The sequence below is a fragment of the Gavia stellata genome, chromosome 2, assembly GCF_030936135.1.
Source record: "Gavia stellata isolate bGavSte3 chromosome 2, bGavSte3.hap2, whole genome shotgun sequence".
Lineage (NCBI taxonomy): Eukaryota > Metazoa > Chordata > Aves > Gaviiformes > Gaviidae > Gavia > Gavia stellata.
Window position 1 is genome coordinate 85378627 of NC_082595.1, and position 24237 is coordinate 85402863.

Consider the following 24237-nt stretch of genomic DNA (forward strand, 5'->3'; position numbering starts at 1 on the left):
AGCTAAAATCAAGGATTTAATTTTGAACAAGTGATTGTAAAGTCTAATATGAAGACTGTCATTTTATTTTGCAGGAAGCTAGTGTAGAATTGGCACAACATAAGAAAGATCTGCAAGTTTTGCAGCAGCTTCTTGAAGAACTTTCATTCCATGCTCTTCCTGGAGATAAGGCATTGGTATTAGAAAAAGTAAATACTTTGTCAAAGAAGTTCAGAGAGGTGGAGGAGACTGTGAAGGAAAAGTAAGTCAAATAGAAGTGTTTCTACCTTGGCTAATAATACAGTGTGAATGTTGTGGCGAGTGCTATCCTCTGGTGTGCAGTCTCAAGAGATTGCAGTTAACCACCGAGCAGAGATTTTTTTTTTTTAATTAAAAAAAAGAGATTCTATTTGGAAATGCCTCTGTAGTCAGTCTGTCTGGTTCAAGACCTTTAGTGTTGGCTGTAAAGACAAGTAACTCTCTTCAAGTTTTGTGACATTCACAGGAGTCCTGTCAGTTCTAAGCAAATCCTATTTCTCCCCTTCTCTGATAGAATATATACCGTTTGGAATCGGGCTGCAAAGGAAAACTGAAGAACTTACTGGAGCTTCCATATAAGTTACCAGTATAGCAAGACTAGATTTTCTACATTCTGCTCATATCCATAAAATTAGTTTTTGTGACTCTTTGAATTTAGGAACAGCAGTATCAGATTGATAATATCTGTTGGTTTAATTATCAGAAGGAATAGTGACATTCAGTGCTCAATTTCTTTTGTTGTTTTCAATGGTCTAGAGAAGAGGATGTATCATCTTGTCAGAAACAAATGGATACTTTCGAGCTCCTTGTAGAATCATTAAAGAAATGGATAAAAGAGACAACAGAACGAATTCCAGCAGCGCAACCCTCTCTGAATACAGAGGAGTTAAAGAAACCTTTGGAAGATACATTGGTAAGTATTGTAGATAAGAAGTGAAATATGGCTGAAGAAAATAGGGCATCTACTAGTAACACAGAAGTACAGACTTAAGGGGTAAGCAGTCACAGTAACTGGGACTAGGCAGCTTGCAGTCTGCGTTTACATTCCCATTTCCTTTGCATGTTTGGATATACTGCAGTGTACCTTTCTACCCCAGTCTTTCTCTACACTAAATCTTTTAAGTTTGAAATCAGTTTTTTAATGAACAAATGACTGTTTTTCTTAACCAGAATTTAAAAGATGAATGGACATTAAAAGCATCTGAACTGCAGAAAATGAATAGCAGAGGAACATTGCTGTGTAATCTAATTACTGCTGTGACTTCTCCTGCCAAACTGAGAGGAGTTGCAAAATCAGGTATGCATTTGTATAATCAGGTAAGCCTAACATTTCAGGAGTTTTTGAAACCTTTAAGACAAAAATTAAAATACTTCACCCTTGGATTAGCTTTCTGAATATTACGGCTTGTGAGAAGTCAGTTAGCCATGTTTGTTCTGACCATCATTTGCTGTGACTCTCATTTAAACTGTCTAACTGCTGTAGTAATTCAGTACACATTCTGATTGCTTTACACTGCCAAAATAGCATAAAAGCGCTTTGATGTAAATTATTAACAGGTCCTAAAGCTGTTACTTCAGTATGTAATTCCCAGATAATGAACAAATTGAACAGCATCACAGTTGCTTTAACTTCATCCCAGAAAACTTCTGACAATGAGAAACTGACTTACTCTCGTGTTCAGTGCTTCACATACCCACCAAGTCTGCAAGTAGGACAAATACAAACCCTTTTTTTGCAAACACTGATATATCTGCACACCTTTGCTGCCACAGAGAGGCCTCTTTCATGGCCACAGGGCTATTCTGTGTGATGCCAAGCAAACACATAAAGGTTTGCAGAGTCATGGAGTTTTTGTTAGAAGGGTGATGGGGAGATGGTTTATCTAAAAAGTGAGCCTAAGCGAACCTACTCATCCCAATATGATAGCATAGTTAATGCTGGTCAATATTTTAGTTGAAACAACAGCGCGAAAGGGAATCAACTCCATATCTCAGCATGCCTTTCCTGGGCCAAAATGTGTTTCCAGTCTGGAGCTTCAGCTACATCCTTTTTACTGGTAATCTGATTTTAAAGACAGCAAATCTATTTCCATTATTTTCTCTAGTGTTTAAATGTTAATTTGTTTTACAGAAACCAGTAAATCTGCTAAGTATCATTCAAGCCATAGTTCAAGGCATGTGGTACCAGGGGTGTTTTAATGGCCGTAAGCACATTTTCAGTCAGTTCTTGAATTTATTGCTAGACCTAGTCAGTTCAAGTGTGTTGCCCTTTGTTGGTCACCTGCAAAGGACTGGGAGGATGGGGACTGCCAGAGGATACCTGTTTGGCAAGAGTAGAGAGCTTTCTTTTTCACATCTCTTTGTAGTAGCTGCCTCTGGTTTCATTCTTGTTTGAATTTTAAATGAAAATCTTTCAAAGAACATTTTGGAACCTTATATGATATGGGATATTTGGGCTCCTTCCTCTGCCCCTTTCTCTCTTCTTATGCATCCAAATAGAAAAATAATTAAATAACTACCATATAAGAGCAGCTGTAATCCTCCAGACTAGAATATTTGCCCTCCTAGACAGGAGTTGTACTGTGTATCACTTAATCACAGTTATAAATACTGGAGTTCAGCTAATAGAGCATGAAGATTTACAAGGCTTTGGTTGGGGCCTGTGACTTCTCTTGTCTGGTTTATTTTCTCTTGCCATCCTCCAGCTGCCACTAATGTGGTCCTCACTGTCCAGCTGGTACTGTGGGGTGGATGCCTAGCCTTTTTCAAGGCAACTGTTAATCTTTCTCTATTAATTGTTCCTCTGGGAATACATATGTGCAGGAGAGCGGGAAGTGATTCTCCTTGCAGTTCTCTGTGGCTTGACCACATGCCCCAGCTCTGTGGCCTGATGGTGTTTTACAAAGCCCATGTAGCCCTGGTTCTAGAGGCTTTGAAATTATGATTAATTAGTAGGGCTGCCTGGGTGAGTGGCTGCTTCTGAGACAGTAAGGACTTCAGGTGTAACGGTAAGGACTCCACATTGCAATCCCTGTCATGGAGCACACGCTCAGGTCTTGCTCATGACAAGATAGGGAGGGATTCGTCCGGTTGGTATTAAGAGCTTTTTGTGCAGAGGTACGGTGCTGCTAAATCATGGAATCATTTAGGTTGGAAAAGACCCTTAAGATCATCAAGTCCAACCGTTAACGTAACACTTCTGAGTCCACCACTAGACCATATCCCTAAGTGCCACGTCTACATGTCTTTTAATTACTTCTAAGAATGGTGACTCAACCACTTCCCTGGTGGGTGAAGTTGTCCTGAGTAAGCAGTGCCTTTGGTTGTGGCGTCTGCAATGACCACTTTGGGCTTCTTTGCTGTTTAATGCTTGGTGCTCTCCTCAGAGTCTCAGCGTTTGCGACCTAGCCCTCTCCCAGGCAATACCCAGACATGGCTGGGTAAAACCATGTTCTCTGTAGCAGGGAACAGGGTCCTTTTGGGGAGAAGAAGGAAGTGATAGCCATATGGATGTGAGTAGGTCTCACAGCTAGGGCATAGACCTTTGTCAACTATAGCCGTTTATTTAGCATATTATTGTGAGCAGTAGGACTGCTTATACATCATGCATATGTGCTTACTTCTGTGTGCATCCATGTGCACACCCACCTGCTACGCATATGCTGTGTATATGTGGTACCAGTTATGGTACTAGCTGGCTGGAGCAGCTTAAAACATAAAACAAAAAAAAAAAATATAAAACAGTTTAAATAAAATATTTGCTATTACAAGGTTAGTATTCAGATATTTCTTTAATGTTATAATGAGCTATGTATCATGTTGTTTTAAAGAGGAAATGCAGTTTTGGTGGGAAAAGGTCCAGATAAGCACGCGGCTTGGTCTCTCTTGATCCACAGGTGGCACGATGCTAAATGGTGAAGGAGGAGCTCCAGGAACTCATGATTTCCTGAAAAATAAAGGTCAGTAAAAATTTCAGGATGTGATAAAGAAATGCACTTGCCAATTACTGTTAAATATGTCAGTATTTTTAAAATGTTGTATATAAATCTGCTTGTAGCAGTCACTACTAGACTGAAATTTCATATCACCATTACATGAGGAAACTGTACTAACTAGGATGTGATACTAAAATTAATTGTAAAAATACCTACCTTCAATGTGTTTTTTGAAGACAGATCAAATCTGGCTATGTTTTCTGAATCAATATGTACTTTATAAATGTGTACAAGGATAGCTATTTTAATATGATGCATGGCTTTTGACAAAATTCTAACACGTGTGTATGTGGTTTGAAACTTTTTAACACTCACCAGCATTCACAACACACACATACACAAACATACATATGCAAAGACACCCATTTTACATACATTTGTATCTCTGTATGTGACGAACCCCTTTACAGAAACAAAGGAACTTACACATAGGCACTTTGTATGTGCTTATGGATAGCCGCTTATGGATAGCCACTTACCGCATCCCAAGTCTGCAGTGTCTGTTCTCCTGAACTACAGTCTACTTAGTACACAGTCTGCCTGCTGTGCTCTCTCAGTGATAAAACACATTTATAATGGTACATGAATATAAGCAAAATATTATTGCAGTAATGTTAGGCTGTCATATAAGTAACTGAACTGTAGTCCAGTATGTTCAACCTTTGTAATGGAATTGTTGCTTAAAAGATTAAAATAACAATGGGTAGAAAGACTGTAAGGTATTTGTGTACCTGTGTGTATTAAAGTAATGATTTCTGTGGAATGAGAAGCTCTTGCAAATTAGGTCATTCAGATGTAGTGTTACCACACTTAGAGTGAACTGGAAATAACTCTAACATGTTCAGTGACTTCTTATTTGGGGAACTATTAGCTATTGTAACTCAGAGTACTGCTTACAACTTCTTGAAGTCTAAGTATTGTTTGAAGGGCTTGTAACCTCTAACATAGTCTTTGTGATCTCTCCTGTTACAGAACTGACATCTGTTCAACAAGCCATGTCTGATGTAAATCACAGTTACGAAGATTTGGGTGTTTTATTGAAGGAAAAGATTTCAGAACTAGAAAGTATGCTTTCAAAAATGCAGAATATTCAGGAAGAATCGACCTCAATGATGCAGTGGTTGCAAAAAATGGACAAAACTGCATCAGATTGGGAAGCTGCTCCAACTGATAGTGAAGCAGTTAAAGCCCAAGTTGAACAACATAAGGTACTTTGTGCCTTCAAAAAAATACTCGTTCTTGTGGTTATTGGGGAAATTCTATTTGAACAACTGATATCTCAGCCTAGCTTGATGTTGCAAAGAGTATTTAAATGATCCTAGTAAGCATGTCAGTCAGGCTTAGAGCAAATCTGGCAAACTGTCAGTGAAGTAAAAGGAGCACTGTGTCCAAGAGAAGGAGTTGTGCAGGTCAGAAAACAATAATTTTGGTGGCCAGTTTAAATAAATGAGGCTATATTGATTATGCAATAAACTTTTTTGATGTCCTTAGTGGTTTAGAGATATATACTAGATTGCTTGTAAGATCTGAAGGGCTGTATCTATCCAAAAGCTGTTTCTGCAGCTGCTGGTTCACTGACACTCTGCAGACCTCCCAGTCCCTGCAGCTGCAGTGGCTTATGTCTATTCCAAGGCAGTGTTTCTCTTCAACAGCCATGTCATGCTTGTTAAGTTATATAGCTGCACAACAGCCTCCTCCCCCCTTTTAAATTGATATGAGAAAACCACTGAATCAGCAGTAAGCTTCTGTCCTGTTTCAGCATTGGAGACCTATGCTTCTCTAGCAGTGAAGGACAATATTTACACGTGTAAAGGTTCATCTATAAAGGGAAATGTAATGGACAGGGAAGATTCTTTCCTTGCCTGTGAGTGTGGATAAACAAGGACAGAATTTGATTCAACTGGGGTACTTCTTTTATATTTGGCGGGTCACCCTTAAAAATTAACCTGAACAGCTACTAACTTTCCTCAGACTTGGATAACATTCAGTCCTAAAACTCAGACTGAATGTGGAAGAATACTAGCTCCTTATTTTGTAACAGAGAATGTGCGAAGCTAACATGACCATTTGACCCCCAGTGTAGTAACAGAAGAGTATTCACAGGTAGTTGGAAAACTGAGCGAGTGCTCAGGCAAGAGTCATCCTTCTGATGCATTTGGACCTTTTACTAGAAGGTAAAAGCACAGGTCTGTTTAGTGTTTATTTTAGTGGGTTTCAGATAATTAAAATGCAGCTCCACAGGGCAAGCTTTGTTATTTAAAAATATTCATATAAGAGCCCTTTACCAGGCAAAAGGACTGTTCACTTTGGTCTGTAAGAACAGCACAAATTAGGAATTGCTGGGGCATCTCAGTCTCCTGCTAGGTGTACAGTTTAAGCTAGATGATTTACAAGAAGCAGTCTATCTGTGATAGCAGGACGTCTGTTGAGGTGAGGCCACACCGCACTCCTCTCTGTTAGTGCTAGCTGGATTATTTCTGCTGTGAACTGTACTATGCGGTAGTCATTTTGCCTTCTGTACAAGAACAGATTCCAAGTGTATGTGAATGTGGTGGGACCTAGTGGATCTTATTTATCTGAATTCTTCTAGTTCTGTCACTTGTTCAAATTAAACAATAATTGTTATTATTAATTAAGTTTAAATAGGTCAGATTATCTCTTCCAAAAAGATTGACCAGCAACATATGCCATTATAAAGCATTTTGAGATTCATAGCAGAAAAGTAGTATACAAGTGCTAGATCTTTATTGTTTATCTTCATGCTTGGCATCTCAGTATTATCAACTTCAAACTTTACACTTTACCGTTCTTCTTCAGTCTCTTATTTGTTTATTTTGTCACTTGAATTTGCAGCTTTTTGAAACTGAATTAAAGCAAAGTGCGAATAAAGTGCAGGAACTAAAGGACAAAGTGACAGAGCTGTTGGAGAAGAACCCTGACTCTCCTGAGGCACCCAAGTGGAGACAAATGTTGGATAAAATAGGTACTTCAGTAAAGCTGTATTATAGCTCAGACTGATTCGAAGGTGTTTTATTACGAGTTTTTTTAATGTATTAGCAATCACTAGTATTTTTAGTATCTTGCTCCCTCTTACCCCTTAAATTCTGTGGAAATAACTCGTTTACAAGAGTGTAGATCTGGACTAATTCCACTGATGTCCATGGGCTTTGAATTTATATCAGTGCAACTGAGAGATGCTATAGCTTGACTCCCTGTTTGAGAGGGCTTTATCTTTTTAAAATAGCGTGTGGCTAAAACTTTGTCAGTTATTGCTCCAGATACATACGTTGTTCTTACAAAATACAGCAAAGTTAGTTAATTCTAATTTCATGTAAAGAAAAGTTTGAGTTGTTGGTAATGCTTTTCTGCATGCTTTTTTCCCATGCACTAGTGGCTTTTGTCTTTTTGTGGTTTTGGTGGCTCTTTGCCATTTCTAAAACTGATTCCATAAATTTTGCCAAAAAAATTGGAAATGACCTTGTTTGGACAATAGATTTTGAGATACTACAGTGCATAATTGTCATGAGCTTTTAAAAATTCTTCTTAGGTTTGTCATATTTTAAATAAATCATAGGTTAATCTTGTTTCATGCTGATAGGCATTTCTATAGCTACACCAATAGTAATTTTAAAGCTGAGAATTTTTCTGATCCGTCCTGTTTGTAAGTGAAATTCTGAGAAGTTTAAGTAGCAGGTAAGGTCTCCGAGAGAACTTGAGTAGTGTTGAAAGGGAATTAATACAGACTGAGCAGAGGTCAAAGACAGTGAAGTGGCAAAAGAAACTGAAAAAACACAGGTGAAATTAAGGGACAAGGAGAGTTAGCAAAATATCAGAGCTGACTGAGCAAGCACTGACAGTATCACAGAGGGAAGGGGGAAGTTACAAGGCCATAAGACTCAACAGCTGCTCTGGAAGCCACTTGCTACAAGTGGAAAAGACCATAGATTGGCCTAGGTGTGAACCTAAGCTCACACAGCACTTTTGAAATACCTGTGTACAGAAGTATTCTCATTGCCTATCATTAGGTACCTGGTTTAGGTGTCTAAATGAGGCAGTTAATCTTCACAGGTTCCTAATACAGACATTTGAAAGAGGTGTGCTCCTTCAGAGGGCTGTTCAGAGTAGAAGCCTAAATTAGGGCTTCTGCTCACCCTTGGAAAGGTATCTGTTTCTTTTTACTGCATACGGAGGAAGATTTGTCTATCTACATCAGGCACCTAAGTTACAACTGAGTACAGCCCTTTGGCTTTTACGTCATTTGAGACCAAAGTCTACATTTGATGGTATTTCACTTAGTAATATTCTAATCCAGTTTTATTACATGTTGTATATTCACTGCTCTAAAAATTCCGCACGTGGCTTTGCTAAACTGCAGACCTTCATCCAAGTGTATATGGATCTGACTGTTAAAAGATGTATATGCCGAGTCACTGCAATAAGGCATCTGGAGTTAATCAGCAAGAAGCCATATTAGAGAGCTCTGTTTATGTTTCATACATAGTCTGCTGTCTGACAACCCATCTGCTAGAACATACATGCAATATGTTAACATTACCGTTGTTAGATTCCAAATGGAAAGAGCTCAATCAAGTTACATCTGAGAGACAACAAAAACTGGAGGAGTCTTCGAATTACCTGACCCAGTTCCAGACAGCAGAAGCTCAGTTAAAGCACTGGCTTGTAGAAAAGGAGCTAATGGTCAGCGTGCTGGGACCACTCTCAATTGATCCTAATATGCTGAATACACAAAAGCAACAGGTTCAGGTGAGTCATGCCAACATGCGTTATTGAGTTCCTTCTGCTTTTTTGCTATTAGCAAAGTACTATTTTGCATTTAGATAGAATACAGCACAGTTAGTATGAGCTATTACATTTGTGTATCAGCAAATATCAGCTTAAGTCATACTTGACTACAGTAATTACAAGAAAAAAATTCTAAGAGTGAAAAGAGATCAGAACAGCTAAAGGAAAAAAAAATGTTGAGGAGATACTGATACTCTGATACATTTTTGTGTTTTGACCATACTGTGGTTTCTCTGTAGTTGAATGAAAATGTTCCTTTGAAGTTTTATTAATTTGAGTGTGTATGTAACATTTTATGGTCAGTCCTCATATAAAGTCTGTGCTGTAGAACTAGCTTTTTGAGATTTTATTCACCTGACTGTGCCAGTAGCTAATAGAAATGTGAAGGTAAGTGAAGTGCAATACTGTGACTAGATACGGGGCCAAGAGTGTGTAAGACAGAAGAAAAAGTATAATGAAAAAGTGGAGTAGTGTACTTACAGAAATACAGCAAACTGCAGACAGAAGAAACAAAAGTTAAATCAGACAAAGGTGCAGAAATTAGAAATTTTAATTTCAAACATTTCTGTTTCTGCCAGTTACTTTAAACTGTGATGAGAAATAACATTTTTATTTTGCAAAAATATTATTAAAGCTGGCATACCAATATTGATTAAAATGAAGTGTTTAAAACATGAACTGTGTTCTAATACTATGTGAAAATGACTTAATACTGGTTTGTAAGTGCTTCAAAAATCCAGAAAGCTGACATCAGACTATCACGTATCACTTAACAGTCCTTAAAAGTTAAACCTAATTGACTTAAAAAGAAAGGGTTTGGAATCCTAGAATGGTTTGGGTTGGAAGAGACTTTAAAGATCATGTTCTGTAAAATAAAATCACGATATTTGTCCCTTCTTCTGCAAGCACTATGACTTACTGTCAAAAAAAAAAAAAAAAAAAAAATACTGGGAACCAGTGATGTAAACTTTAAAGGTCTTACAGTACACATTCAGTCATTTTGTGAATTATCCAAATATTCTCTGTGCTATAATAATACATTGCAATATTATGTCAGAATACACCTTCTTTGAAGTTCTATCTTAAGACAAATATCGAAACTGTCTAGGAAAGAAGACACTACTTGAAATTAAACAGTGATTGTTTTACTTGGTACAGTTACTTAATTACTGTAATATTAACAGAATTCATTGTTTACTTGTATCTGCTGACTGAATTTCTATTAGATGATCTTACATTAACCTCATTTTTTCTGGTTCTTTGATGTAAATGCTTGGAAACAACACAGTTTATGTGTAGAAGATGCAATTATTTTACTGGCTTTTAAACTTGGAGATTGATTACTCAATGAGAGAACTTAGCTACATCATATTCTACATGAGTTTTGTCAGAAGCACTTTGCTTCTTTTTTTCATGAGGTAAATGCTTTTTAAAATCTTCTTTCTTCCCAGATTCTGCTCAAAGAGTTTGACACCAGAAAGCCACAATACGAGCAGTTAACTATGTCTGGTGAAGGGATTCTGAAGAGACCTGGTGAACATTCACCCTCCCGTGAAATTGTAAAAGAGCAACTGGCAGCTGTGGCACAAAAATGGGACAGTCTAACTGGCCAACTGAGGAACAGATGTGACCGAATTGACCAAGCCATTGTGAAAAGCACAGAGTATCAAAGTCTACTCAGAAGTCTGTCTGATAAGCTAAATGCCTTGGATAGCAAACTAAGCAGCAGCCTGGCTGTGAGTACACAACCTGATGCTGTGAAACAACAACTGGAAATTGCTAGAGAAATGAAGGAGGAAATAGAACAGGAAATGAAGAATATAAATGCAGCTCAAGCTCTTTGTGAAGAGCTGTCAAGACTGGTTGGAGAAGAGTATTTGAAAGCAGAACTTACAAGGCAGTTAGATGGCATCTTAAAATCGTTTAAGGATATTGAGCAAAAATCAGGTTAGTGTTTATTTAAGGAAAAATAGTAACTAAGATGTAAAGTAAAGCATAAAGTGTTATTTGTCTTTATAGAGATGTTGAGTGAGCTGAGCCTAATGCCAGCTCTCTATCCAGTCCAACCCCCAAGCATTTGTACATTGGAATTTAGGAGACTCTCCATGTATTGAAAAGGTAAAAACAATACTTGGGCTATCTAGTGAACAGTTTGGGAGAGAATTTGAAGCACAATAGCAGGGCTGCTTTTCTCATCTCTTCCTTCAGGTGCATCTTCACTGAATTAGAATACCAAAAGAGGATGCTGTTCATTGAGCTACCTAACTGCTTAGGTGCAGACTGTAAGCCAAAACTGTAATTTTTAGGGAAGCACCCATTAATGGTTTGGTGAAACGCAGTTGTAGTTGTATAATACTGCTTGTGACAGAAGAGGGCCGGTAGTCTGCAGCCTTCCCTTATCCTGTGAACAAAAGAACTGAGCAAGTAATATACTGCAAACAATATCATACTTCATTCTCCCTAACAGCCTGTTTTAGCTTTTTCATTTCCTCTGGTCACGAGGAACTTCAGAGGATCTCCCCAAGAACACATGTTGCCTGCAGGCCATGAGTTAGACACTGCTAGGCTAGATTACTTAATATTCGCTGTGCTTACACTTCATAATACCATGAAACATGACTGTGTTTTCTACCGCTGATACCTGCTTGAATGGGATTCATGTAGACACAGATTGGCTAAGCTCACCTCATTTGATTCACGTGCAAATGCCTTCACTGCTCTGCTGTAGTACGGGCACAGGTTTGTCCCTTGCAAGAAACTTGGTTGACTTGGTTGTCTTCCAGTTGAACACCACATAATAAGGACCAGCTTTCCTTACATTAATGATCATTCATAATAGAATCAATATTAATTACTCTTTCTTCATTGAGTACTAGCAGGTTCTGAATAATGAACCTCTGTGCTGTCTTCTCTTTTGTAGATAACCATGTTCAGCAGCTTCAGTCGGCGTATGCCGCTTCTCACCAGTTTCAGCAAATGTCTCAGGATTTTCAGGCCTGGCTAGGCAAAAAGAAAGAAGAGCTGAACCAGGCTCGTCCTGTATCAGCCAAACTTGATGCCTTGCGATCACTAATTGAAGAACAGAAAGATTTTAAGAAGACCATGACCGATCAGATTAGTTCATATGAAAGAATTGTTGCAGAAGGAGAAAGTATCTTACAGAAGACTCAGGGAGCTGACAAAGCAGCATTACAATCCCAAATCGCCACACTCAGAAGTAACTGGGATGAAATGAATAAGCAGGTAAAAGAAAGGCAAGATAAATTAACAGATTGTCTGGAGAAAGCCCTCAAATACAAGCAGCATGTAGAAAATCTGCAGCCATGGATAGAGAAGTGCCAAAGCAACCTGTGTGAATTAAAAGTTGGCATAAACCCTGTTGAAATAGAGAATTCTATAGTTCAGGTGAAGGCCTGGCAGAAGGACCTGGATAAACACCATGGGATGGTGGAGCTATTAAATAATACTGCTGAAAGTTTGCTCAGTGCAAGTCAAACAGATAAAGAAATTGTTCAAGAAGAAACTAAGGTGCTGAATCAGAAAGTGAATGTGGTCACAGAACAATTACATAAGAAGAGAGAGTGCTTGGAAAATATGGCACAAAGGCTGAGGGAGTTTCAGGAATCATCCAGGGAAACTGAAAAACAACTTAAAAGTGCCAAAGACCATCTGGAAGCTCACGACTTGCTTGGACCTCAGTCGTTTAGTAACAAACACCTGACGATGATGCAAGCCCAGCAGAAAGCCTTGCAGGCTTTAAAGCCTCATGTTGATTTAGCAAAAAAGCTTGCCCAAGACTTGGTGGTAGAAGCTTCTGATTCAGCAGGTGTTTCTGACCTTTTGCTCCAAGCTGAATCTTTGGAGCGAGAATACACTGTGGTGAACCAGCAGGTTGAAGATAGGTGCTCGTTCTTGGAGACAAAACTTCAGGGAATTGGCCATTTCCAAAACAGCATCCGAGAGATGTTCTCTCAGTTTGCAGAGTTTGATGATGAACTTGATAGCATGGCTCCAGTGGGGAGAGATCTCGAGGTACTGCAATCACAGAGAGAGGACATAAAACATTTCCTGAAAAAGCTGGAGGATCTTATCATGAATAATGAAAATGCTAATAAGAACTGTAAAATGATGCTAGCCACAGAAGCTGAAGCTTCTCCTGATCTTGTTGGTATAAAAAGAGACTTGGAAGCTTTAAATAAACAATGCAACAAGCTATTAGACAGAGCAAAAGCCAGGGAGGATCAAGTGGAGGGCACTACTAGCCGTGTTGAGGAGTTTTACAGTAAGCTAGAAGAATTTTCCAGTCTGCTTGGGAGAGCCGAAGAACATGAAGAGTCGCAAGGTCCTGTTGGAATGGAAACAGAGACTATTAATCAGCAGCTGAATATATTCAAGGTAGGAAGATTTCTTTCTTACTACTCTTTATTAAATATCATTGTGAAAGGGATTGATTAAGTGCAGACCTTGGAGGAGTCTTGCTTCACAGCAGTCAGTTCTACCTGTATGCTTTTTATCTGTTTTAAACGAGTATCATCTTGTGCCCTAGAGAAGCTTTCCTTTGCTACAGCTTGGCAGACCTTGGTGAATTTGCATCCCAGCTCATGGTTCCAGCACCCCAGTTCCCTCTTCACCTCTCTTCACTATCTTGTTTCCTTATGCAATCTGTCTACCTTTTCTGTTTTTGAGAAATGCATATTGTCTCTATTCTGATGTCCATGTATTACACAAACTTTCTTTTTCGCTGTGGTGTGAGTTTTAAGACGCCAGTGTTCACATACCAGTCCATATTCACTTTGCTAATCTAAGTAGTTCAGGTTTTTTTCACATGGGTGTAGGCATCAGCATATGTAGGTTTAAGACCTTTTTGCTGTTTTCTGTTCTGATACACTGGCCAATTTTACCTCACCGAATCTCACCCTTACCTAGAAACATCTTAGTAAGAAGAAATCAGGTGAAATAAACCCCCTTTTATATTAGGAGTTTACTGTAGCATCCTTATCCAAAATACACTTTGAAACTTCTGTGTGTAGCTTTTTAATATGCCAGTTAGCAATCCTTGTCCAGCTCAAAAAAATGCATTGCAGTGATAGTGGGTGTAAATTGTGCTTTGGTGCTGAAGTGAAGTACAGATATTTTCTTGTTTTAGGTTACAATAAATGAATTTCCAGTGCTCGCTGAAAAGATTTATAAATCCTACAGATGTAAGATGTTTGAAAAAGATCATAAATCTCCTAATGGCTGTATAGTAGCACTGAATATTCTGTGCTGCTTTGGTTTCATTTCACTCTAATGTTGACTCAAATGTTTGTATGACTTGCACATTAGTTCACAGTTAATCATAAAAACAAACCTTCATAACAGGATTTGATAAACCATGCTGTTAAAAAGATGACCTTGGGGGAAAAGTCTTTACATGCTTGGCCCAACAGAGGGTGCGTTTTGCTTGTGTAAACTAAACCATATTAGAAAGGAAAACTAAAACTGAAAACTTTAATCTGGGAATTTCGGATGCAAGTTACTGTGAGTTTTGATGATCTTTCAGAATATGTAAATAGAGACAAAAATCTTGAACAAATAGTTAAATTATGAGGAGATTCCATTAGACTGGGAGGATTAAAATTGTATGCCAGTCTGTCCTAACAAGTCTATCTCAATTTAAAAGAGAAACAAATGGCTTTTCTTTGTACATGGTTAGTAAAACACTTTGGGTATCAGAAAATAGCAAAACCTCCTGCTGTGATTGCTCTTGCTTATGCTGACTGTACAGGATTTCATTTGTAGCCAGTTTGTGATCTCTGATTTTACCACATTTCTTCCGTTTTCAAACATTAGATGCAGCTTCAGGTCTTCGTTACTCTTTCTCTCTCTAAATATATATCTCTCTCTCAATCTTCTCTCTCTATATATATCTCTCTATCTTTTTTTGGCTACAAAGAGCAATGCTTTTAGGAGGAAGCAGCCTGATGAGCAGACAGCAGAAGAATCCAATTCCCTGTGCTTTGTCTCAGTGTTGTACTTTGTCAGGGCATTGGACAAGATACAGCAAGTGTACAATTCAGGAGTGAGAGCCTTCTCTGGTCTGTGCACACCTGTGGGGAGATAGCGTCTCTGCAACCGAAGAGCTTGTATGGTAAAAAGACCAAAAAACCTGGAGAGGCGTAAAGGAGAATAGCGATAGCAGCATGTTTATATCCAGAAGTCTACTTCAGGATTGTATTTAGATTAGATATTTATAAGCTTAGAAATGTGTTTTGCTTGAAGCAACTATTTTTGGCCATGCTTTTGCTTATAAGTGAAAACAACGCCATTAAACAGGAGGTGAAAAACAGTGAAAATGTGAAGAGGCTGTTTAAGTAAGTGAAGAGCAAATGGAGTAATAAAGAAGCAGAGTGGGGAGCCTTTGAAAAAAGGGAATAGAAAGACCTGAATGGGAAACTTTAACTAGGTGAGAGTGGTAGGTAGCAAAGGGATACCGATAGCAGGAGGATCAGGATCAGCGATTACTCTCCTAATTCTTGGTGTGAGTGTGCTACTAGGGCACAGCAAAATTACAGTAGGTAATGTACCTCTTCATACTCTTTACCCTTCCAGAGAGCAATTTTACCTGAGGCAGCAAACTGCAGGGAGACTGGCTCCCACAAATCCTGTTCCACTCGTGGTGTATTTGCTCACATGTTTGTGCACGTACGCAAACACACACAAGCTGAAAATGTGGCTGTGGCCACAAAACCACAGTCTAGCTCCTTATGTCTTTAGCTTCTGTGGTCAAGTACAATTGAATTCTATTCCTCAAGAGTAAAGCAAAAGAGTTGTTCTTTAGTAGATAGATTTATTCACATGAAATCTTCACTCTCTTCAGGGAGGGATCTCGTGTAATGTGCCAGAGGTGATTTTTGTGGTTTGACCAATTTTTATGTACAAAGAGTTAGAGCTTTGTGAGTCTTCTTGGCATGACATTAAAATGCATAGTTATTTTAAAAAAATAAACAGGCTTTGAGTTGTTGTATTTTTTTATATATATATAAAAATATATATTTACATATACATATTTATATTCCTTCTTTGTAATCTACTTGTTCCAGTCAGTATAGAGTGTTAAATTGAAAGTACTTATTGTCAGTGTTAAACTATATTTATTTACAATGCAGATATAAAATTTGCTTTCTGTAAATGAAAATCTCCAGTGGAGTTCATTTGAAAGTAGAACCATGACTCTTACTTCACAAAGTACTCCAGGAAGAGTATAATCAAATGAAGAATTTGTCTCAATTAATATAAACCACACAAAATTAATTACTAATTAACACAGCCTTATTAGACTTCTTTTTCCCCAAAGTCTGTACGCAATGCACAGGTTGGTACTAAAAGGAAATTTCAGTAAATTAGGTCTGTTCAGGTACACTGAGTCTTCCGCCTTTCTTCAACAGCAAAACACAAAAGAATTGTGCAAACAGGCTGAACCAAACGCCCTGGGTTTGTGTAGCCACACAGTGCTAGGATGTTTGTGATAGGAGCAGTATTTGCAGCTAGTTTATCTCTGAAATAGAGAAAGAAAAAACCCAGAAGTTGAATTATTTTACTTCTTGAAACCTTTGCACAATTCTTTGTATTGCCATTAAAAGGCATTCTTAGTAAAACCGACATGGCACTGTTACAGCTTTCATCAGTATATGGTTCATTTGATTTTTGCTTTTATTTTTGGAACAAAAGTAGATGTAGTCGTTAGAGCTTGCCTTCTAATTGGACTTCATGGGAATTTTTAGCTAGCCTGAGTATTCCTGCCAATGAGCTTGAACTAATATTTTAATTGGCTTATGTTAGTTGTGTAGAGGGTGTCTGTCCTCTGATTTTCACTTTGAAGGTAGATAATGTTGAAAGTATAATCAGAGGTTTCTCTTTACGCTCAGTAAGAAATTAAGTGTTGCATTTCCCATTCACTGATTTACAAACCCTGGAATAAGATACTAACCTTCTTTGAGATTTGCTACAGTTAGGGTCTGTGTTGAAAAGCAAAGGTAAAATAAGCAACTGTTTCAACTTTCTCTTGAAGTATTGCACTTGAAAGTGACTGATGTGTCATGTGAAAGTCTTCAGTAGATGAGGTGAAAAATGGTAACATTTTTAAAATGTTAATAAAGTCATTTTGCTGTTGAACAAGTACAGACCAATTTCAGTTATATACTTCCCTTATAAAATGATGCAGCACTCTTTGAATTCAGTAAGCACCTGTTTGTGGGTGTTTTGGGTGAGAATAACGATGGATGACAGGACTGCAAAAAATACTTTTCTCGTCTTTACCATTGTAGTATATATTCTCAAATATATATCATCCAGAGGTGAATGTCTGTTTGGCATAATTTTAATATGTTATGGCTGCCCACCAGAGAGGAGGAAGAGAGAATTTGTCTCACATGACTTTAGTATTTTGATATGTAGCTGACTGTATATCAAGTAAATCAATAAACAAGAAGTGTGGTGTGTTTATATTTCTTGTATACAGTGTATCCTGCTCGCTGCTTAACTCAGAAAGCTCTGGCTGATTGTAGTTAATGCCCTATGTTAAGTTTTAACGCTAAGTCCCATATGCTGTCCTTAAACTGAGGTCTGAATTGTCGTTGTAACTGAGGGCTGCTGTCACGCAGGCAGCTCATTAGGGGTGTGGTTCCTACTGGTGCAGAGCAGCTTGGTCGTGACAGCTTCTCCTGTACTGTTGGTGAGTTACCTGTGAGTCTCCCAACCCTTTGCCTACGTGATTATGAGCTAGAAGTGTAGGTGCAAAGTGTTGAACAGTAAACGTCCAAAACCTGAATCTTTGTCCTCTTAGGCCACTTTTGTGACACTCTAAGTCCTGGAAAAAAAGCTTTCCAAATAGAGAAACTTTTTTCTAACACTTTAATGGGGTGGCTTGGCTCTGCCACGTTCCTTGGAGGGGGGTTGTCCTGTCAGACGCCGCCACCCTGAGGTGCTGCCTCAGAGCCAGGAACCGAGACTGAAGAGAATCAAAGCTGGACTGAACGTCTCTCTTTGCATGTCAAATGGAGTAATATGTAACTATTCCAAGACCTAATCACTAAGGACGAGTTTGGGTTTTTTTCAAGTGATACACAGATAACCTTTCAATTTACCTTTGCTGTGGAAGCGCCCATGTAAACGACGGCTTTATCAGAGGGGGTGATCGGCTGCGGACGGTGGTTAAAAGCAATGCGTATCGTTACCAGATTTCTCTCAGGAAGGCGACCCGGCTGGAGCCGTGTCGGCTCACCTTACCGAGCCGCGCCCTGCCTGCCCTCTGGGTCGGGGCAGTCCCGGCTGAGGAGCCGCGTGCCGCCGCGCTCCTGCCTCAGCTGGCTCCTCCGGCGCCAACGAGCGGGCTGAGGCGTGCGTGATGTCACCGCCGGGCGGGCGGCGGGGCCTCCCGCCGCCTGCCCCCCGCCGCCGCGGCCCTGCCCGCCGCCCGGCACCGGCGGAGCGATGAGCGCGCGGTGAAGGCGCGGGGGCTGAGGAGATCAGGAGGCGGCGGGGAGGCGGGGAAAGCCCCCAGAGCGGCGCTCCGCGAGCGGGTGGGTCGGCAGCAGATGTTGCCTGCAGACCGAAACGGGGCGTCTCTTACAACTCGGCGCTGGGAGGGCGCCGCCGGCCCGCGGGAGAGCGGGAGAGCTGGACGGCTTCGCCGGGCGGTACGCGCCGGCGCTCGCTGAGGGGGGTTTCCCTCCTTCGCTGCCTTCCTCGCAGCTGCGCTTCAGAAATGAGGGGGAAGGAGCGAGGGCAGCCCACTAGCTGCTGCTTGTAGTCGGGACCTGCCGAATGTAAACCTGCCGTGCCTTCGGGGGGACGGGGCACGCCACGCTACGCTACGCTTGCTCTGCTCCGCTCCGCAGTTGCCTTAAGCAGCTTTCCAGGATGGTATTGGGAGAATCGGTCTGAACCCGTTTGTTTTCCATCTGTCTGCTCGAAGGACGTGCTGGCTTGGCTGCTAGAAAGTGATGTTTTCCTGTGGGACTTGTGGAGGCACCACGGACAAGCCTGGTACAAGAGGAGGATAAAGCTGCCTTTCGGATCAAGGTTATTTATAGCTGCTGCCAAAAAAGTAAAGGGCTGGTTTATTATTCTTACTGTCCTGGATTTAACTTATTTCCTACCCCGCAACATTTTCTCCGTGCCTTGGTCTGAACCATACACAGCCACTGTGGATTCTGTCTTTTTAAGCTGCCGCACCATGTTGTATTTATAAAGGAGATGGGACTCTGCAAACCAGTTAAATGGATTATAGTTCAGCCGTCACCTACAGAAGATAATGTGCTGCCTTCTGTAACGCTTGTTCATTTGGAAGGCTTAATCGGGAGATTTCAGATACAGATTTTGACCTGGAAAAATAAATGAAGCTTTCCATGAAGTGTTTGAAATATTTGAGCCACTGCTGGTTTTTGCTATACTTTGTTTTTCTGTGACATTGGAAGATTTCTGTTATTTTCTTACTGAAGCACTTTATATTTTAGACGGGGGGGAAAATCCTCACATCCAGGTAAAGTTGCATTTAAACTGATGCACTGATTATGAATGACCTCAACCACCTCATAAGTTGTGATGTATATTTTGTATCTATGCATCTTATGCTAAGGGCAAGTTTACTATAATTCTTCAGAGTGCTAGTGTTTTTTAAATGTTTCTCCTGTATCCATGAAAACAGAGCTATAGTGGTATACTTGTGCGAATACTTTCAGGATGGGGAAGCCACTTAGCAGGCCAGACTGTCTACGTCAGAATGCTCCATGTGTTGGCAAAGGGGAAGAAGATGAAGATCTAAATATTGAGGACTGTTATGTTCCCCAGAGGTCCATCTATGACACTGTGCGGCTGAATGAACAGATTGATTCGGGCTCCAAGGGCAGCCTCTCCTCGAGGCATTTCACGGACCGGACCTTACCCTACAGTCACAGGACACTGGACATCAGCACCTTGTGCTCCAATGGTGCCCTTACTTCTTCCAGTGTTTTTGAGCTCCGAAGCCGTGAAGCTAACAAGTTAGATGAAAAAATGATCTTTGACGCTCTCAAGCTGAACAGTGATATAATTCGGACGGCTGGATTGCCCAAAGCAAAGTCTCACACAGAAAAGAAGGAGCATAGGCGATCGTGGAGAATGTTTGTTCCGCCCAACTTTTCAGATTACACGAATAAAAGTGAATGCTCCTTTAATGAAACTGCTGATATGTCAGATACAGCTAGATCAGGCAAATGCAAATGGGGTACGAATTCTCTTACCTCGGAAGAGGATGATTCTGGTTTATGCAGCCCTCCAACAGAAAGGGAAGAAAAACAAGATACACTGTTAGCAGGGGAGCAAGCTCAAATACAAAGTTTATCTTCTGCAGAAGATACCCATGCAGTAGGTCAGTTCAGACCGTATCTCCCAGCAATTTGCAGAGAGCAGCAAACCCCACTGCTTGCAAGCAGTAGTGTCCCTGTCAAAGAAAACTGCAGATTGGCTTTGCATGACATTTTACCCTCTGGAAAAGTAAAACAAAGCAATGCACAGACATGTGAGAGCGATCAGGAAGAGATGGGGGGGAAATACTCTCACTTACAAGGTTTCAAAGAGAAAACTCTGTCACATGAAGATCCTCTTCAAAGTCATGGAAGAAGTATTACCCTCGACAAAAATGAAGTGGAAAATGCATATGAAGTTCATGAAAAAATTAAAACACGAGTCACAACAGTAGAGGAGGATTATGTGGATGATGCATGCCATCATGTAGATGTTTATTATGCAAATGTTGCTGTAAATACTAGTGACTTGGATTTAGCAAAGTATGAGATTTTATCTGAAACAGAGGAATCCAGTATAGCACGTACAGGCTCTAATGAAATGGCATTTTCTGTTCAACAGTTTGAATTAGATAGTACTGTAAACTGTCCAAAAGCTATCCCAGGGAGAAGTAAAGGCAATATCTGGACTAGCGGCATCCAAGAAACCTTGGATACAGTCTGCAATGGCCTATTGTCTAACAAGGTAATTTAAAAAAAATCCGTAGATTTGTGAAATAGTTGTAATGCATCCTTAAAGGTACTTGTTTAAAGCTTTCTTTAAGTTTTGTTGTCCTGGCAAAAATGTCATTTTTTATTAATTCGGCAGATGCAGTAATCAGCGTCATTTGCATAGCACACAAGGCGATGTCCAAAGTAGGTGAGACGGTCAGTTCAGAAAATGAATGGGGGGCAAATTCTGAGAGGGATGATTACTTCCAGCTGTGTGGGGCAGGGTTATTTATCGCCCAGCTGGTGTCTGTTACTCCCGATGTGGAGTGCCTCCTCCGTGCACGCATGTTGGTGCTCGGTGATTGCAGAGAGTGTGGTTACAGGCAACGCCATTCAAGGGCAGCTACAGCCCGTGTGTTCAGCCTGAGCAGCCTTACTCGTCAAGGTATAAGCAACAGTATCAGATCCTTGTGGTTTCTAAAGCAGGCAGATTAAAGGTTCACCGCCTCTTCTGAAAGCCGCCTTTTGCGTTTGCGTGCCAGAAGGTCTGACGTTACGGTAGTATTTTACAAGCTCGGGATCTTGCAGCGCTTTCGAGTGGTGGATGAGGTAAGAGAGAGTAAGAAGTGAAGCTTTGCAATAAGGAAAGGGTGTTTGTCGGGTCTGTAATTTTTTTTCTTCCCGCTCTGGTTGAAATCTGAGATACTTCAAGCTTTGTTGCTAAGTTGTTCTGGTAAACTTTGGCCTCAGCAATAATTGTAATTTATTTTAAGCTTCTCTCTGCAAAGAATGCATGCATTTTTAAAGGGCAGATTATGGAGATCAGTCCTCTCTGTGGTAGGACATTGCTCTCAAAAGATGAGGCTTTATGGCACATAAAAGAAGAATTTGTTACTGATTCTATGTGAAAATATTATTCTGCCTCCTTCCTACCCTACAGTCAAGAAAAACACAAGCGTTTTCCTTTTTCAGGGAGCAGTCAGCTGGTTGCACTCTCTCAGTTTTCATGTAACCACAGCCTTACAGTTTCCAGGGTTTTTTTTGTCCATAGGAACAATGTTCTTAGGGGTGCTTAATTTACTTTACCCCTCGTGTTTAGTGTAGTTGCTCTAGCTTCTAGATTGACTTGTCAAGCTGGTGGAAGCGTGCTCAGCCACCTGAGGTCTGCTGCTTTAAAAGCAGTCACTTTGCACACTGTGTTTGGTGCAAAAGAGGAGTGTCATCGGTATGTTCAAAGTGATCCCTGTTTTTCAGGACACTGAGAAAGGTTGCTTTGCATGCACTAAGTGTACACCAAAACTGGTGCTGACTGCTGCTATAGAAATAGAAGGATTTAGGGTCAAAAGTTGATCATTCTTTAGCATTGTTTATTCATTGGTTATTTTTCACTGGCCTGTGTAATTAATTCAGGGGCTTCAGGCCATTTTCTGATCTCATTGACACTGGTGTCAGTGCAGTCTAATGCAGCTGAATACAAATGGAAATTTACATTGCTGTTGCTAATGGTAATAATCTGGCTCTGAAAAAGCTTAAATACCTGAAAGTAAAATAAAGCAAACAGAAAACTGTTCAAACTGCTGTGAAAAAGCTTAAATACCTGAAAGAGTAAAATAAAGCAAGCAGAAAACTGCTCAAACTGCTGTTTGGGTAAGGTCAAAGCCCTGGCAATTTGCAAGAATATCCCTCTGAATTAAAACCCATTCTCCTGGGCTCTGCTGGGATACTGTTTCAGCAGCATCTTTAGTGCCTCCTCCTCACTTGTTACCAATATATTCTCCTGAAAACTACCTTAAAATATCTCTTCCTTCACTGCTTCTTTAACTTAAAACTTTTGCTTGTGTCCCAATTTGGGAAAAAAATGCCCAATTGTGTCTCTTGGTGTGTGTTTATTTATTTGAGGACGACTTAACAATCCTTCTGTGCCATTTTTTGGTAGATTTTGAAGATAGAGAATTAAACAGATAGGTGAGTTTCTCCAGTCTTGATTTTTTTTTCCTCTATTAGAAGTTCTCTCTGTTTTTTCTTCCCCCCCCCCAAAAAAAAAAAACTTTCCCTCCTCCTCTCTCCCTTTCCTTCCTGTCTAAAACTACTCAAGCAAATGTGCATAATTTTCCCTCTATGGTGTACTGCATTTACTTTGTTTAGATTCAGTCTATACTGTTTAGATTTTTTTTTTTTTTAGGAAGGTGCTGATAAGGAACGGTTTCCTTTCTTCTAGATGCTAATTTTCAGCAATTTTTTTGTTGTGTACTGTGATGTAAGCACCAGATGCATGTTATGTCAGAATATGCAATGTTTCATGTGTGTTTTGTATTTCAACTGCAGATATTCCAGAAAGAAGAAATTGAACCCCTGCAAGTAAAACAACAGGAGGTGAATTGGTTGGGTCAAGGCCTTATTCAAAGTGCTGCTAAAAGTACCAACACAGAAAACCTTGAACATGACCTTGAAGATGTCAACACCCGGTGGAAGACTCTTAATAAGAAGGTTGTTATTTTGCATACTATTCTGTTTTTGTTGTGTTCTGCTTTTTGTTTATTTGCTTGCTAATGTCTTTCAAAATACAGGAAATTAAATAGTGACTAAGAATATGAATTATATTACTTTAGACAGTCTCTTTGTTGGAAATTCTAAGGATAAGAATTATATCAGTAGTAGCCAGAGGTATGACTGTCATTTATAAGGTATTGTCAAACTTTCTGTAGGTCTGTCCTGGATTTTTATTCAGAAAGACTCCTCTAGGACTATGTGTTCCTTCCTGCTTAAGCAGAGCAGGGAAGTTTGATAACCCAATCAAAGAGATTGGAGTTGTGACGCATTCATGGGAAAGGTAGCTATGTCATTTGTAGCCAGCCATTTTCAAGTAGTTCTTTTTCAGTCTTTGTTCACATGTTTTTTCACTCTGTTGTATTCGTTGACGTACACTGTTGTACCTGCACAGTGCACAAAGCAGTGATAAAGCGCAGCTTTGTGTCACTAGTGGCACATTTCCTTTATAGCACCTTAAGGATTGTATTGCTTGAGACATTGGAAGGTACCACTGCTTTGAGCAACTGGCTGTAGATGGTGGGGTTTTTTATGCTTTTGAAGAGTCCTCTTCCAGCAGTAGCTGCTGTTGCAAAATGGAAAGAGTGGAAAGTAAAAACAGTGCTCATTTTCCTCCACTCTGTCTTCCTGAAGGAGTAATGCAGCAGAACCACAGACACCTGTGGTTCACCTATTTGCCTTCTCCTTTCCTATTTCTTCTTCCCTTTGAAGGGATTATTGCCCCTTATTAAGAGCTGCTACTTTGGGTTTCTGGCTCAGGCTTTCTATAAGGAAAATAAAGACCATCTGAAACACAAACATCCTGTCAGTATACTTCATAATACTGTAGCTATATAAAACAGTATCTCTTGTAAGGAACTATTAGAACAGTCAGATTTACTGGGAATCAACCTCTTCTT

General features: G+C 39.9%; 1 protein-coding gene across 5 annotated transcripts in view; it reads left to right on the forward strand.

The window, feature by feature from the left end:
- The window catches only part of DST (dystonin), a 319817-nt gene that overhangs the window by 227690 nt on the left and 67890 nt on the right, over window positions 1–24237 (forward strand). For all 5 annotated transcript variants that reach the window (XM_059835839.1, XM_059835841.1, XM_059835842.1 and 2 more), the window contains 10 exons: window positions 75–241; window positions 775–931; window positions 1189–1315; window positions 3915–3977; window positions 4986–5221; window positions 6867–6996; window positions 8578–8777; window positions 10268–10763; window positions 11737–13211; window positions 23117–23278. In XM_059835839.1, coding sequence (XP_059691822.1) covers window positions 75–241; window positions 775–931; window positions 1189–1315; window positions 3915–3977; window positions 4986–5221; window positions 6867–6996; window positions 8578–8777; window positions 10268–10763; window positions 11737–13211; window positions 23117–23278 — 3213 coding nt within the window. The remainder of the gene's footprint in view (window positions 1–74; window positions 242–774; window positions 932–1188; window positions 1316–3914; window positions 3978–4985; window positions 5222–6866; window positions 6997–8577; window positions 8778–10267; window positions 10764–11736; window positions 13212–23116; window positions 23279–24237) is intronic.